Source organism: Mauremys reevesii, linkage group 15, assembly GCF_016161935.1.
Source record: "Mauremys reevesii isolate NIE-2019 linkage group 15, ASM1616193v1, whole genome shotgun sequence".
Lineage (NCBI taxonomy): Eukaryota > Metazoa > Chordata > Testudines > Geoemydidae > Mauremys > Mauremys reevesii.
In genome coordinates this window covers 10,776,193-10,791,042 of record NC_052637.1, presented here as the reverse complement: position 1 = coordinate 10,791,042, position 14,850 = coordinate 10,776,193, and the positions used below count along the sequence as shown (strand labels likewise).

The 14,850-nt window shown below is 42.5% G+C and overlaps 1 protein-coding gene across 1 annotated transcript; it reads right to left on the bottom strand.

Moving 5' to 3' along the window:
- Positions 1 to 12,426: 12,426 nt before the first annotated feature.
- Positions 12,427 to 13,407, bottom strand: LOC120383638 (olfactory receptor 6N1-like). The gene has a single exon (XM_039501806.1). The coding sequence runs from the start codon at positions 13,405 to 13,407 to the stop codon at positions 12,427 to 12,429; it is 981 nt and encodes a 326-aa protein (XP_039357740.1).
- Positions 13,408 to 14,850: the final 1,443 nt, after the last annotated feature.

The following is a 14,850-nucleotide window of genomic DNA, read 5'->3' as shown; positions in this document are numbered from 1 at the left end:
AATGCTATTGCATCATGTATTTACATATTTTTGATGCAACAGCCCTTTGGTCTGTGTCCTAATAACAATTGCAATAACTTTCCTATAGATCCATTGTCATTCCTAGTATGTGCTGTATGGGGTGCCTGACCATTCTGTGTGTTGGATTCTCATTTCTGAGAGGTTCCTGCCTCTCCCAAAGGAACAGAAAATAAATAGTTTGAAATGGGAAAGGAAATGTACAGCCTTTTCAGCCCTGAGGCCCCTGGGATTATGCACGGTGCCCACTTTTTGGGGCAATCTTGTTTTAAAGTAAACTTCTTAGGCTTCCTGTTCTCTTTGATTTGGCCAATGTTCATCCCAAGCGGCCCCGAGGAGTTCTCAAAACTGTACCTGCAAAAGTGCCAGAGAGATTGTAGAGATGACAGTTTGGAAGGGGTTTTCCATAAATATGTCCTTTTTTATATTCAGTTCTTTTTGAGCCCTTTCCTGGTTACAGAATGGAACCTGGACATTTGGAGGCTGCCTAACTAGTCTCCCCAATCCCTGGTCTTACTGACTCAAGAGAGATGGGGCGGGAGAATGTATTTGAACTCACATCCTAATTGAAATATCTGAGGTGTGAAAAGCAGCTCTAAGTATCGAGACACTGCACAGGGGTTTTTCTAAGGTAACTAACCTGTGGGCTTCTCATGGTTATTATTAAACTGCAAAGCATCACTGTTTGAGCCAAAAATTCAAAAGGTAATAACAAAATGTTTTTTTAAGTACATCAGAAGCAGGAAGCCTGCTAAACAACCAGTGAATCCCCTGAACGATCAAGATACAAAAGGAGAACTTAAAAATGATAAAGTCATTGTGGAGAAACTCAATGAATTCTTTGCTTCAGTCTTCATGGCTGAGGATGTTAGGGAGATTCCCAAACCTGAGCCAGCTTTTGTAGGTGACAAATCTGAGGAATTGTCACAGATTCAGGTGTCACTAGAGGAGGTTTTGGAATTAAATGATAAACTTAACAGTAATAAGTCACTGGGACCAGATGCCATTCACCCAAAAGTTCTGAAAGAACTCAAATGAGAAGTTGCAGAACTATTAACTATGGTTTGTAACCTGTCCTTTAAATGGGCTTCTGTACCCAATGACTGGAAGATAGCTAATATAATGCCAATATTTAAAAAGGGCTGTAGAGGTGATACCAGCAATTACAGACCGGTAAGTCTAACGTCAATACCGGGCAAATTAGTCGAAACAGTAGTAAAGAATAAAATTGTCAGACACATAGAAGAACATAAATTGTTGGGCAAAAGTCAACATGGTTTCTGTAAAGGGAAATCGTGTCTTACTAATCTATTAGAGTTCCTTGAAGGGGTCAACAAACGTGGACAAGGGGGATCCAGTGGACATAGTGTACTTAGATTTCCAGAAAGCCTTTGACAAGTCCCTCACCAAAGGCTCTTACGTAAATTACATTGTTATGGGATAAGAGGGAAGGTCCTTGCATGGTATGAGAACTGGTTAAAAGACAGGGAAGAAAGGGTAGGAATAATCGGTAAATTCTCAGAATGGAGAGGGGTAACTACTGGTGTTCCCCAAGGGTCAGTCCTAGGACCAGTCCTATTCAACTTATTTATAAATGATCTGGAGAAAGGGGTAAAAAGTGAAGTGTCAAAGTTTGTAGATGATACTAAACTGCTCAAGATAGTTAAGACCAAAGCAGACTGTGAAGAATTTCAAAAAGATCTTACAAAACTAAGTGATCGGGCAACAAAATGGCAAATGAAATTTAATGTGGATAAATGTAAATTAATGCACATTGGAAAAAAATAACCCGAAATATACATACAACATGATGGGATCTAATTTAGCTATAACTAATCAGGGATAGAGAATAAGATGGACAATATCTTATTGCCCTTATATAAATCGATGGTACACCCACACCTTGAATACTGCATACAGATGTGGTCTCCTCATCTCAGAAAAGATATACTAGGATTAGAAAAGGTTCAGAGAAGGGCAACTAAAATGTTTAGGGGGTTGGAATGGTCTTGTATGAGGAGAGATTAAAGAGGCTAGGACTTTTCAGTTTGGAAAAGAGGAGACTAAGGGGGATATGATAGAGGTATATAATATCATGAGTGATGTGGAGAAAGTAAATAAGCAAAAGTTATGTAGTTGTTCCCATAATATAAGAACTAGGGGCCACCAAATGAAAATAATGGGCAGCAGGTTTAAAACAAATAAAAGGAAGTTCTTCTTCACGCAGCGCACAGTCAACGTATGGAACTCTTTGCCTGAGGAGGTTGTGAAGGCTAGGACTATGCACTGGAATGGGTTACCTAGGGAGGTGGTGGAATCTCCTTCCTTAGAGGTTTTTAAGGTTAGGCTTTACAAAGCCCTGGCTGGGATGATTTTGTTGGGAATTGGTCCTGCTTTGAGCAGGGCGTTGGATTAAATGACCTCCTGAGGTCCCTTCCAACCCTGATATTCTGTGATTCTATGATTCTATGATCACAGGATTTAAAAGAGAACTGGATAAATTCATGGAGGTTAAGTCCATTAATGGCTTTTAGCCAGGATGGGTAAGGAATGGTGTCCTTAGCCTCTGTTTGTCAGAGTGTGGAGAGGGATGGCAGGAGAGAGATCACTTATGGAATGTCAGGGATTGGATATTTACATGGATATCAGTAACGTCCAGAGCTATCATAATTAATGACATCCAAGATTCTGGAAGGGATATTAAACCTAATACTTCAGGGCTTGAGCCAATCTCTAAGTAACAGAGACCAAGGTGAGAACTATATGGGGGGAAGATTATTCAACCTCTATCTCCTATGGGATTCGTCCACCTTCCTCTTAAACATCTGGGGATGGCCTCTGTCAGACAGGATATTAGACTAGATGGACCTAGTGTCTGATCCAGTCTGGTAATTCCTATGTTCCTATGAAAAGAGAACAGGTAAATCTGGGGTTATTCTGTTCAAAGCACAGACTAGTATCTGAGTTCTGGAATACTTGAATAAGATACTAGTTGAAGAGGGCACATTTGACAGGATCTATCTCCATTCACAAGAGGGCAGTCCTCCCTCCCCACCCCACATTTCCTTAAATTATTTTGATATTGTCTCCATACAATATATTTCTATTGTCTATAGATCCATTCCATTTCTGCATCACACAAATCTCCATACACCTACTTTCGAGAAGTTAGTATACAAGTATGAAGTTCTCATTTTTTAACCCAAGTTTTCTCAGATGAACACACAAAAAAATATTGTTTCAGGTTTTGGCAGGAAACCACTTTATTTATTTATTATTAGTTTGGTTGCAAAATAGATTGGGAAAACATTATTCTCAACCCATTTTTGGGTTGGTTGGTTTGATTGTTTTTATGGTGATGGTGTATGACCTTTTTAAAAAGGGTCCCACTTCAACCTATTGTTCAGCTGACTAATTTTGGGTCTCCAAATCTTAGTTGTGAACATTGTCCAAAGTGAAGTATTGATTCCTTATATAACCCTTCTTCCAGTTGGAGTCAGCAGCAACAGGGGCCGTGTTCAATATCTAAGGGATCCTTTCCAACAATACAACAAAAAACTGGCTTGAGCCCCAACCCAGTAACCTGAGATAATTACACATTACCCCTTGGGCACCTCTAGAGGCAACAGTTCCCCTCTCACAAACACCGACTCTGAGTGCAGAAAATAATGTTTTAATAAAAAGGAGGAAAGTAACCCGGCATTAACTTGGGAAAACGCTGCAAGCAGGATTCATAACATAAAACCATGGGGCTGGCTTGACACTGTGTCCTGAGAACGAGTCCTCTTGGGGCATGCACTCATTGCAGTGAGTTTTGGAGAAAATCATTGTAACAGGCCCCCTGCCTTTGAACTGCTCTGTGCAGCTGGTGGCAGCAGAGCAGCTGGTACCCTGCAGGGCAACATGCAGAGTCCCTCATCAGTGACCGTTTGACAGACCTGGCCCCAGAAATGGCCTCCGTTCTACAGGTCCCCTGACCAACGTCCAGCTGGGTCTTGACAGTCCCAGTGTCCTTGGCATGTGAGTCTACCTCTTTGTTTGCCTCCAAGGGACCTGTGAGCCTGGTGCTGTTGCTTTGCTGGAGCTGGTCACAGCCAGGTTTAGTTCAGATAAGAGGTATAAAGCTATTCTTGGTGAAGTGTCCAGAGGTCATTGCTGGCACCTGACTGCTCAACAAAGGAGAGTGGGCATGCACCAGCCCTGAGCAGATTCCGCAAGCATTTTAGACAAACTCACTGATTAACATTAAACTTTAAACTAAGTTTATTAACTACAGAAAAATAGTTACCTAACACTTATAATCACTTAAAATCTATCTCTGAACTTTTTGCCTAGGAAATAAAAAGTAAACACGCATTCTAAATCCTAAACTTCATCGGATTCACTAGGATTTGAATCAAAAAGATTTTCACACCTCACTGGACGTTGTAGCCAGGTTATGACCTTACCTTACAAGGCATGCTTTTTATGAAATAACACAACCATATACAAAAGATGAATATATGAGTTACAGGGGGTTACTGTGAGGTACAGTGCATCACAGGCTCATTGCTTCAATCACCCAGGCAGCTTTCAAAATCTGAGGCTATTTTATTATCTCAGAGTCTCTGCATGTTTTTGTGAAAGCCACATTTACTGATGGCTTTGCTTAAGGCTTCCTTGACCTCTCTGTTTCTCAGGCTGTAGATGAGGGGGTTTACCAGAGGAGTTAGGACCGTGAAGCAAAGAGAGAGCACTTTCTTCAGATCTCTGAATGTATCATGTTTCGGTAGCATGTAGAAAATCATCATGGTTCCAAAAAAATTGTCACCACAGTGAGGTGAGAGGAGCAGGTGGAAAAGGCCTTCTGTCTCCTGGTGGTGAAAGGGATTCTGACGATGTTGGCAAGGATAAACACGTAGGAAGTCAGGGTTAGTAGGAATGGAGGCAAGGTGAATACACAGGCTAGTATGAAATCCACCAATATGCTCAGGTGTGTGTCACTGCAGGACAGTTCCATCAGTGGGACGGGATCACAATAGAAATGGTCAATTTCATTCGGGCTACAGAATGATAACTGTGATAGGAATAAGACAAAGATTGTAATAGCCAAACAAGCATTTAACCATGACCCAGCAGCCAACTGGAGGCAAAACCTGGTATTCATAAGAATTGAATAGTGTAGGGGTTTACATATTGCTGAATACCGATGATAGGACATCACTGCTAGGAGATAGCATTCTGTATCTACCAGAGCAGAAAAGAAATACAGTTGTGAGAAACAGCCATTGAATGAGATGGTTTTGTCCCCAGTCAGGAGACTGACTAGCATCCTGGGCAGGACGGTGGAGGTGTAGCAGGTCTCCAAGCAGGACAAGTTCCCCAGGAAGAAGTACATAGGGGTGTGAAGGTGCTGATCAGCCACAACTAGTGAAGTGATGAGCACGTTCCCAGCCATGGTTGCCATGTAGATCACTAGGAACATCAGGAAGAGAAGAATTTGCAGGTCAGGGAGATTCCCGAATCCCAGGAGGATAAATTCTGTGACAGCTGTTTGGTTTCTCAGGATTATGTCTGCCATGGGTTAAGTCTAGGAACAATAAAGCAAATTGTGCAATTGAATTAGAAGAACATAGAGCTGAAAGGTAATCAAGCCTTTTGAATTAATTCCACAAATATTCAGAAACTCTCCACCTTCTCCTGGCTACCAGCTGAAATTTTAAGGCTAAATGTTGACTTCAGTCAAAGTGCAAGGAATCTCAGTTTGAGAACAGATCTTTTGTATCAAGGTAGAGCACACTCTGCCACATCAGAGCAATGGCTAATACAACAGTCCATTTCTCTGGTAGCCAAGTATTGATACAACAGGTCAGACTCTTTCTTTATCTACTATTGTATCCCATCTGGTGACATAGTGAAGCTTAACAATGATGTTTAGATGCAGTATTTCACTTCTGGCAATTCCCAAAATCATGCCATGACTTAGGAGTCAAAATCAATAAATACATCAACTAAAATGTTGAACTGAGATTTCCTGTGTAGCCTATTTTCCTTAGGCATCAATCTCCTGTTAGAATTAATGGAAATTAATCTAACAATGTTCCTGGTATATTCAGCATTTCAGTGTCCTTTAAGAGAAGGAATAATTACCACCCCACCCCTCACAAGAGATCACTTTATGCCATAAATTTTTGAAGTGGAGTAAATTCTCCCTTAGTTCGTGTGGAGGTGATGGTGACGTGGTGAGGGACTGGCAATGCCTTTTCTGTTTCCTGACGTTCATTATGTAGCAATAAATAAATACATCTTTTTGGAAGGTGGATGTTAGGGAGGGACAAAAACCAGGCTGATGTTAAACCCTAACTGGAGAGTGACACTCCCCAGACCATAATGATTATGGGATGAAAACACATGAACAAGAAAGGCACTGGGAGGAAGACCCTGTCCCTGAACTCAAAGTCTAGAAACAATCTGGCATGGGTCATCTGGGCTGGTAAGACTATCAGCATTTGCCACTCCATTGGGCACACGGTGAGCCAGATTCTCAGCTGATGTAAATCAAGGTAGCTCCGTTTGTTTCAGTGGGGCAGATCCACAACTGAGGACCTGTCACAAGACATGGATCTCTTGTGCCATCTCTGTGAAATGGTGCTATGAATACTGTCTGGCACCGCTGTGGGAAGGTGAGCCTAAAACTGCTAATATTCACCTGAAGAAGAGCTCTGTGTAGCTCAAAAGCTTCTCTCCTCCACAAACAGAGGAGAAAAGTTGTTCTCTCTTGCCACAGTGGGCAGGACAGGAGGCAAAGGGTTCAAACTGCAGCATAGCTGGTTTAGATTAAATCTCAGAAAAAATTTCCAAAGTGTAAGAACATCTAATCTAATATTCACAAAGCACATTCATGCCTCAGTTTGGTGGTGGTATAGGAATACAGTCAGGAAGATGGTGCTCACCTGTAACCAAAGCACAGCCCAAGCTTGAAGCAATGAGCTCGTATTTCTCAGGACTTGGCCACCAGGATGTAGGTTCATCAGCTCAGGTTCTTGTCTCTCGTCTTTCTGCAGAAACTGGATTTTCTCATTTGAAGAGATCTGCAGTTACATAAAGGGATGAGCAGGTGCATTTGAACTACCTTTGGAAAATGAGCTTTCCCTTTGATTTACAAAGTGTAAATGCTGCCTCATACTTGTATTCAGTCTTCACACTTTTTAATATGGTTCCACGTCAGCTTTTCTCCCACTTGGTTCATTTTGTGTCTCCAAAGCTTTGTAGCTAACAATGACCAATGGGACTTGTACAGCGTGACTTGTATAATTGCAACTTTTTTTAAGTCTAATGAACCTATGTGTAAAATATCAGAGGGGTAGCCATGTTAATGTGGATCTCTAAAAGCAGCAAAGAGTCCTGTGGCACCTTATAGACTAACAGATGTTTTGGAGCATGAGCTTTCGTGGGTGAATACCCAATTTGTCTCATGCATCCGACGAAGTGGGTATTCACCCATTTGTCTCCTGTTCCAAAACGTCTGTTAGTGTATAAGGTGCCACAGGACTCTTTGCTGCTTTTACGTGTAAAATATTTGAGATCATGAACAAACACCAGCTTTTATTTTTAGGAGATGCCTATCCAAGGTGATGGCCTGTTATAAGGGCATCTATTTTCAGAGAATGGGGGATAAATGGTTTGAAAGCAGCACTCCTGAGAAGGATCTGGGAGTTGTGGTACATCACAACCTCAGCAGGAGTCAGCAATGTGATACTGCTGCAAAAAAAGGAAATGCAATTTTAGGTTTCATTAACAGAGGCATAACATTGAAGTCTCAGGAGGTGAGAGTATCACTCTGCTTGGCTCTGGTTAGGCCTCAGTTGGAGACTGTGTCCAATTTTGGTCACCAATATAGAAAGGATATAGAGAAACTGGAAAGGATCCAGAGGTGAGCAACAAAGATGATCAAAGGGATGGAATGCAGCCATATGAGCAAAGGCTGAAGGAACTGGGTATGTTTAATTTGGAAAAGAAGAGATTAATGGGGGACATGATAACGCTCTTCAAATACTTGAAAAGCTGCCATAAAAAAGAGGAGAAAAGTTGTTCTCTCTTGCCACAGTGGGCAGGACAGGAGGCAAAGGGTTCAAACTGCAGCATAGCTGGTTTAGATTAAATCTCAGGAAAAATTTCCAAAGTGTAAGAACAGTAGGACAATGGAACAGATGGCCTAAGGAATCTCCTTCACTGGAAGTTTTCAAAAGGAGGCTGGACAGCCATGAGTCTTGGATGGCTGAGACTCAACAAATCCCGCATTTTGGTAGGGGGTTAGACTAAATGACTCACGAGGTCCCTTCTAACCCAATGATTCTATGCTGCCACCCAGTGGCCATACTACAGTGTAACTTTCCTATGATTTTATTAGCTACTGATATCTATTGGTCACTAGTCACTATTTCTGACACCCTCCGGCCCCCATTTCCTCTACTCTGCTTCCATCTAACGTAAATTTCCCGGCATGACAGGCTCTTACTCTACTCTCCTCCAGTGGATTCTTCTTTCTATAGCTGCATATTTCCCATTTTTGACTATCATGTCCCCTAGTATACATTATTTACAACCTATCCAAGATTTACAACCTATCCTGAAAGACGACCCGTTGCTCTCAGAGATCTTGGCAGAGAGGCCAGTCCTCGCTTACAGACAGTCCTCTAATCTGAAGCAAGTACTTACCAGCAACCACACAACACTGAACAAAAACACTAACCTATCCTTGCAACAAAGCTCGATGTCAACTCTGTCCGCATATCTATTCAAGTGACACCATCACTGGACCTAATCATATCAGCCACGCCGTCAGGGGCCCGTTCACCTGCACATCTACCAATGTGATATATGCTATCATGTCCCAGCAATGCCCCTCTGCCATGTACATTGGCCAAACTGGACAGTCTCTATGCAGAAGAATAAATGGTCACAAATCGGACATCAGGATTCATAACACTCAAAAACCAATTGGCCACTCAGTAACATACCTGAAGGTGGCAATTTTGCAACAGAAAGACTTCAAAAACAGACTCCAGGGAGAAACTGCTGAGCCTGAATTGATTTGCAAATTAGATACCATTAACTCTGGCTTGAATAGAGTCACTATTACCTGAAGGAATGAGCAGGTACATTTGATCTTCCTTTGGAAAATGAGCTTCCCCTTTGATTTAAAAAGTGTAAATGCCGCCTCATATTTATATTCAGTCTTCAAACTTTTTTACAAGGTCCCGCTTCAACCTTTCACCCATTTGGTTCACTTTGTGTCTCCAAAAACGAGTAGGAGAACACTATAGCCTTTCTGGTCACTCAGTAACAGACTTAAAGGTGGTAATTTTGCAACAGAAAAGCTTTAAAAACAGAGTCCAATGAGAAACTGCTGAAATGAAATTAATTTGAAAACTAGATACCGTTAATTTGGTCTTGAATACAGACTGGGAGTGGCTGGGTCATTACACAATTTGAATCTATTTCCCCATGATAAGTACCCTCACACCTTCTTGTCAACTGTCTGAAATTGTCTTACTTTATGTTCCATTGTATGCATCTCATGAAGTGGGCAGTAGCCCAGAAAAGCTTATGCTCAAATAAATGTGTAAGTCTTTAAGTTGCTACAAGGACTTCTGTTCTTTTTTTCAAAAGCTTCTGTCATTCACCAACAGGAGTTAGTGCAATATAAGATATTAGCTCACCCGCCTTGTCCCTCTCATATTCACAAACCACATTCATGGTGGTATAGAAATGCAGTCAGGCAGATGGTGCTCAGCTGTAACCACAGCACAGCCAAATGCTTGAAGAGATGAGCTCTTATTTCCTAGGGTTTGTCAGCTGAGATTCTTGTCTCTCCTATTTCTTCTTCAAAAACTGGGTTTACTCAGTGAAGAGACCTGGAGTTACCTGAAGGGACGAGCAGGTGCATTTGATCTTTCTTTGGAAAATGAGCTTTATGTTGGATTTACAAAATATAAATCCTCTTTCATATTTGTATTGCGTCTTCACAGTTTTTGGTACGGTCCCACTTCAACCTTTCTGTTGATGGCCTGTTATAATGTACTTGCACTACCCTGTTATTAATATTCAATCTATGCTGCCACCTAGTGGCCCTTTTTCTAGTATAACTTTCCCATTGTATTGCCTACTAAAATCTTGTGGTCACTATTCAGTATTTCTGACACTCCCCTCTCAGTTCCTCTCCTCTGTTGCCATCTAGTGTTGATTTCCAAGCCTGTTTCTTTGCTCTCCTCTATTGGATTCTTCTTGCTATCATAGTGCTTCTTTCCCGTGCTTGAGTCATGTCACCTGCTGGCCATTAGTTAGTATAACATCCCATTTCCAACTTCCCAACATCTGCCAGTTTCCATAGTTCATTACATATTGCAGAGGTCCTTTTCTCTTCAGGGCCCATTCTTCACAATTAATAAACCGTTATTCAACTTCACCTTCCTTTCCACTTCCCTCAGGTGGTCATTTGGCAACATAACAGCTCCTTTCTTGCCCTTCCACTTTGGCTGCTATCCACTGGCCAATACCACTACATCTTTCCATTCCTCTGCCCTCTAGTGACCCTACAGAGCATAATCACACCTTTCCTCATTTCTTACCTACTGCTATGTGTGCGCTATTCCAAAATAGAGCCAGCAAGAACCAAATCGTAAAACAGCCTGATTCTAACATTAGTGGCTGTAGTAGAGGGAGCCTAAGACACAAGGCCTAAGGCCTGAACAGAAGTCAGGCCTGTCTGCTATAAAGCAAAGTCAGGCTGTGAGCAGAAATCAGGGTGTTACAAGACGTGCCTGGTGGCAGGTTCACTTTGTGATATATGAAGTTGGCAAGAACAGGGCTGGTGTTGGAAAAACAGAAGCACTCCTAGGTATTAAGCAGTCACGTAAACACATTCCAGATGGATGGTACCAGAATACCTGGATACCAAGAATGGTAGAAGCACCCCCCCAAGGATAAGAGGAACATGCTGACCCCTTAAAGATAAAGTCAGGATGACAGTAAGAAGGATAGAGATGTTTTGATAATGTATTGGGTGGTAACAAACCACGTCGGGGGCAGTCACTAACTATGTCAGAGGGACAATACGAAACTTGTTTGTATCAGTATATAAAAGAAGAGTAGTAAAGGGAGTGTCTTTGTCCAGCCTAGGAGGGAAAAGAAAATACCCGCTGTTCACTGAGCCATATCCATTGTCACAGGCATACATATACTCGTGTAACTATAGATATAGATCCTGGCAACTAGGACCGTGCTTCATTGGCAATAAACCTGGCCGAGTACCTTCACTACTCAACAGGAGTCTGGTGGTTTTATTGGGCAGTTCGACCAAAGTCTACTGTTCTGGCTACCTGGCCAAGCCAGTGCAGCAAACGAAAGAACACACACATGCAGCCAAAACATCTAACGACAGTGGCTACATCAGCACCTTAAAGAACAGCAGTGGCTCACAAACATTTAGCAGGGGTTTCCCATCCATCCAGTGCATTTCTGTTGATGTGGGGTCTCTTTCCAATGGAAATGCATAGATTGAACCTACCATGACAGGACACCAGTGGCTCTCCAGGCAGAGCTTCTCACAGGTGTCTAAGGGAGTTAAGCATCCAACTTAAGGATTTGGGTGCCTAACTCCTTAGGTCCCTTGGAAAGACATTTCTGCAGAGCTGAAGTCCTATCGGTCTCAAAGGTGCCCATCTCCCCTATCTCTGGCCAAGTCCTGACATGCTCCCTGTGACTGAGCCAGCGCTGCCATTTTGATATCACGGGAGTTCTGCCCATTTGAGGCCATTGTGTACTGGGAGTCTCCATGGGCATCGGTACTCAGACCCCAGGCAGCTAGGCATCAGTCATACCTATGTCTCTAAGTCTCTGCAAAGAGTAAACAGTCCTTTCCTCTACCTAATTAAATATGCACCCCATAGGGGACACTGAGGCACACACAATATTCATATGAAACATTATGAAAAATTACCACTTTATCTGAATTTTATTAAAAGACTTTATTATCTAACATAGATTAACGATGAACAGGGGAAGTACACAGGGATTTACTTTCATGTGCAGTGGATTTTGTGCCTTACACAATGTTTGCTCTTTGCAGTTTTGGAAACTGTCCACCCTTCTCACATAGGGTGAACTGCCAACACCATGGATAAAAATACCATAATACAGTGTGTGTCAGTGCTGAACATGAGAGAGTGACAGAGCTGTCCACAACGGCAATTTCCTATAAGTTGTGTTACATGGACACAGCGAGGGACCACAAAAACTGTCTTAGTAACTCTATGCAGATCATCTCCAATTCTTTTTCATTTTAGTGCTCAGATTTTTCAATGGGACTTTTCAATTTAATTTTAACAGGGGCTGATTGCTCAAATCACCTAAGCAGATTTGAAAACCTCAGGCTAAGTTATTATCTCGGAGTCTCTGCATGTTTTTGTGAAAGCCACATTTACTGACTGCTTTGCACAAGGCTTCCTTGACCTCTCTGTTTCTCAGGCTATAGATGAGGGGGTTTACCAGGGGAGTCAGGACTGTGTAGCAAAGAGAAAACACTTTTTTCAGGTCTCTAAATTTATCACGTTTTGGTAGCATGTAGACAATCATTATTGTGCCATAGAAAATTGTGACCACTATGAGGTGAGAGGAGCAGGTGGAAAATGCCTTCTGCCTCCCGGTGGTGGAAGGGATTTTCAGGATTGTGGCAATGATACACACATAGGACGTCAGGGTTAGTAGGAATGGAGGCAGGGTGAATACACAGGCTAGCATGAAATCCATCAATATGATCAGGTGTGTGTCACTGCAGGAGAGTTTTATCAATGGGATGGGGTCACAATAGAAATGGTCAATTTCATTCGGGCCACAGAATATTAATGGTGACATGAATAATATAAAGATGGTAGTTGCCAAACAACCATTTAACCATGACCCAGCAGCCAACTGGAGGCAAAACCTGGTATTCATAAAAGTTGAATAGTGCAGGGGTTTACATATCGCTAAATACCGATCATAAGACATTGCTGCTAGGAGATAGCATTCCGTAGCTACCAGAGACCCAAAGAAATACATTTGTGTGAAGCAGCCACTGAATGAGATGGTTCTGTCCCCAGTCAGCAGACTGGCCAGTAACCTGGGCAGGAAGGTCGAGGTATAGCAGGTCTCCAAGTAGGACAAGTTGCCCAGGAAGAAGTACATGGGGGTGTGAAGGTGCTGATCTGTCACAACAAGCACCACGATGAGAGTGTTTCCAACCACGGTTGCCATGTAGATCACTAGGAACATTAGAAAAAGAAGAATTTGCAGGTCAGAGAGATCTCCGAATCCCAGGAGGATAAATTCTGTGATGGTCGTTTTGTTTCTCCATTCTGTGTCTTTCATGGGTTGAGTCTAGGAACAAAAAAAACAAGCTGAGCTATTGAATTAGAAGAACACAGCATGAAAAGTTAATCAAGTCTTGTGAATAAATACCATAAATATTCAGAATATTCCCTTCCGCTCACGGTTACAGGTTAAATTTTACGGCTAGATGTAGACTGTAGAGGAAAATGCCAGGAGTCTCAGTCGGAAGACAGAAGATTGGTACCCATGTACACCTCCCTCTGCCATATCAGAGCAATGACTAATATAACAGCCCATATCTCTGGTAGAGAACTGGTCTGATCTGTTATATCCATATTGGGTTATCTATTATATCCCACCTCGTGATATACCAGAGCTCAACAACTAAAATCTTCTACTCAGATTTTTCAATGCAGTCTAGTGTCAATAGGCACCGGTCTCGTTAGAATTAATGGAAATTAATCTAACGATATGTAATGATGAGTCCTCTGGCGGTACACAACTGAGAGTATCAATTTATGATAAATTGCTTAGAGCAGGGCAATTACAGCCCCAAACTGGAGTTCCTTTACTAAGGCACAGCAAACCAGCCAAAGAGAGAAGACTTTGGTTTTACCCCACTGGCTAACCATAAGTCACACAAATAATTCCCTTAGACACTCCAGTTTCCCAGTATCAACACCAGCATCGCTCATCATGGGGATGCCTCGTTATGAGAATCAATATCCCAGTAAAAGAAGAATGGTTCTCCCGATCCCAAAGGACCAAGCACCAGACCCAGGCCAATATACAAATCAGATCCTACCCACAAATCACGTTGTTGCCAATCCTTTAGAATCTAAAATCTAATGGCAAACTTCTTGGTTCAGGCTTTTAGCAGTGATGGAATAAACTGCAGATTCAAATCAAGTCTCTCGAGTACATCCACAGCTTGGCTGGGTCATTCATTCCTTTGTTCAGACCTTCAATTTGTAGCAAAGTTCCTCCAGAGCAGGGGTCTCAAAGTCCCGGTCCACTGGCTATCTGTGGCTAGAGAACCTCCCCACTTCTGCCTGCAGAGGAGAGACGGAGGACAGACGCAGGCAGACACGTTGCCAGGAATCTCAACTACAGGTGCCGCCCCCCCCCCGGAGCTCCCATTGTCTGGGGGAGAGGGACAGAGAAACAATCACTAGTTGCCAGGCAGAGTCAGCCATGGAGGCAACATCATTAGTTACCGGGCAGAGTCAGCGTAGAACAGGGGTTCTCAAACATTTGTAGTGGTGACACTTTTTATACAGCAAGCCTCTGAGTGTGACCGCCCACTAGAAATTAAAAACATGTTTTAATATATTTAACACCATTATAAATGCTGGAGGCAAATCGGGGTTTGGGGTGGAGGCTGACAGCTCGCAACCCCCTATGTAATAACCTTGTGACCCCCTGAGGGGTCCCAACCCCCAGTTTGAGAACCCCTGGCGTAGAGGCAGCATCACTTTTTCC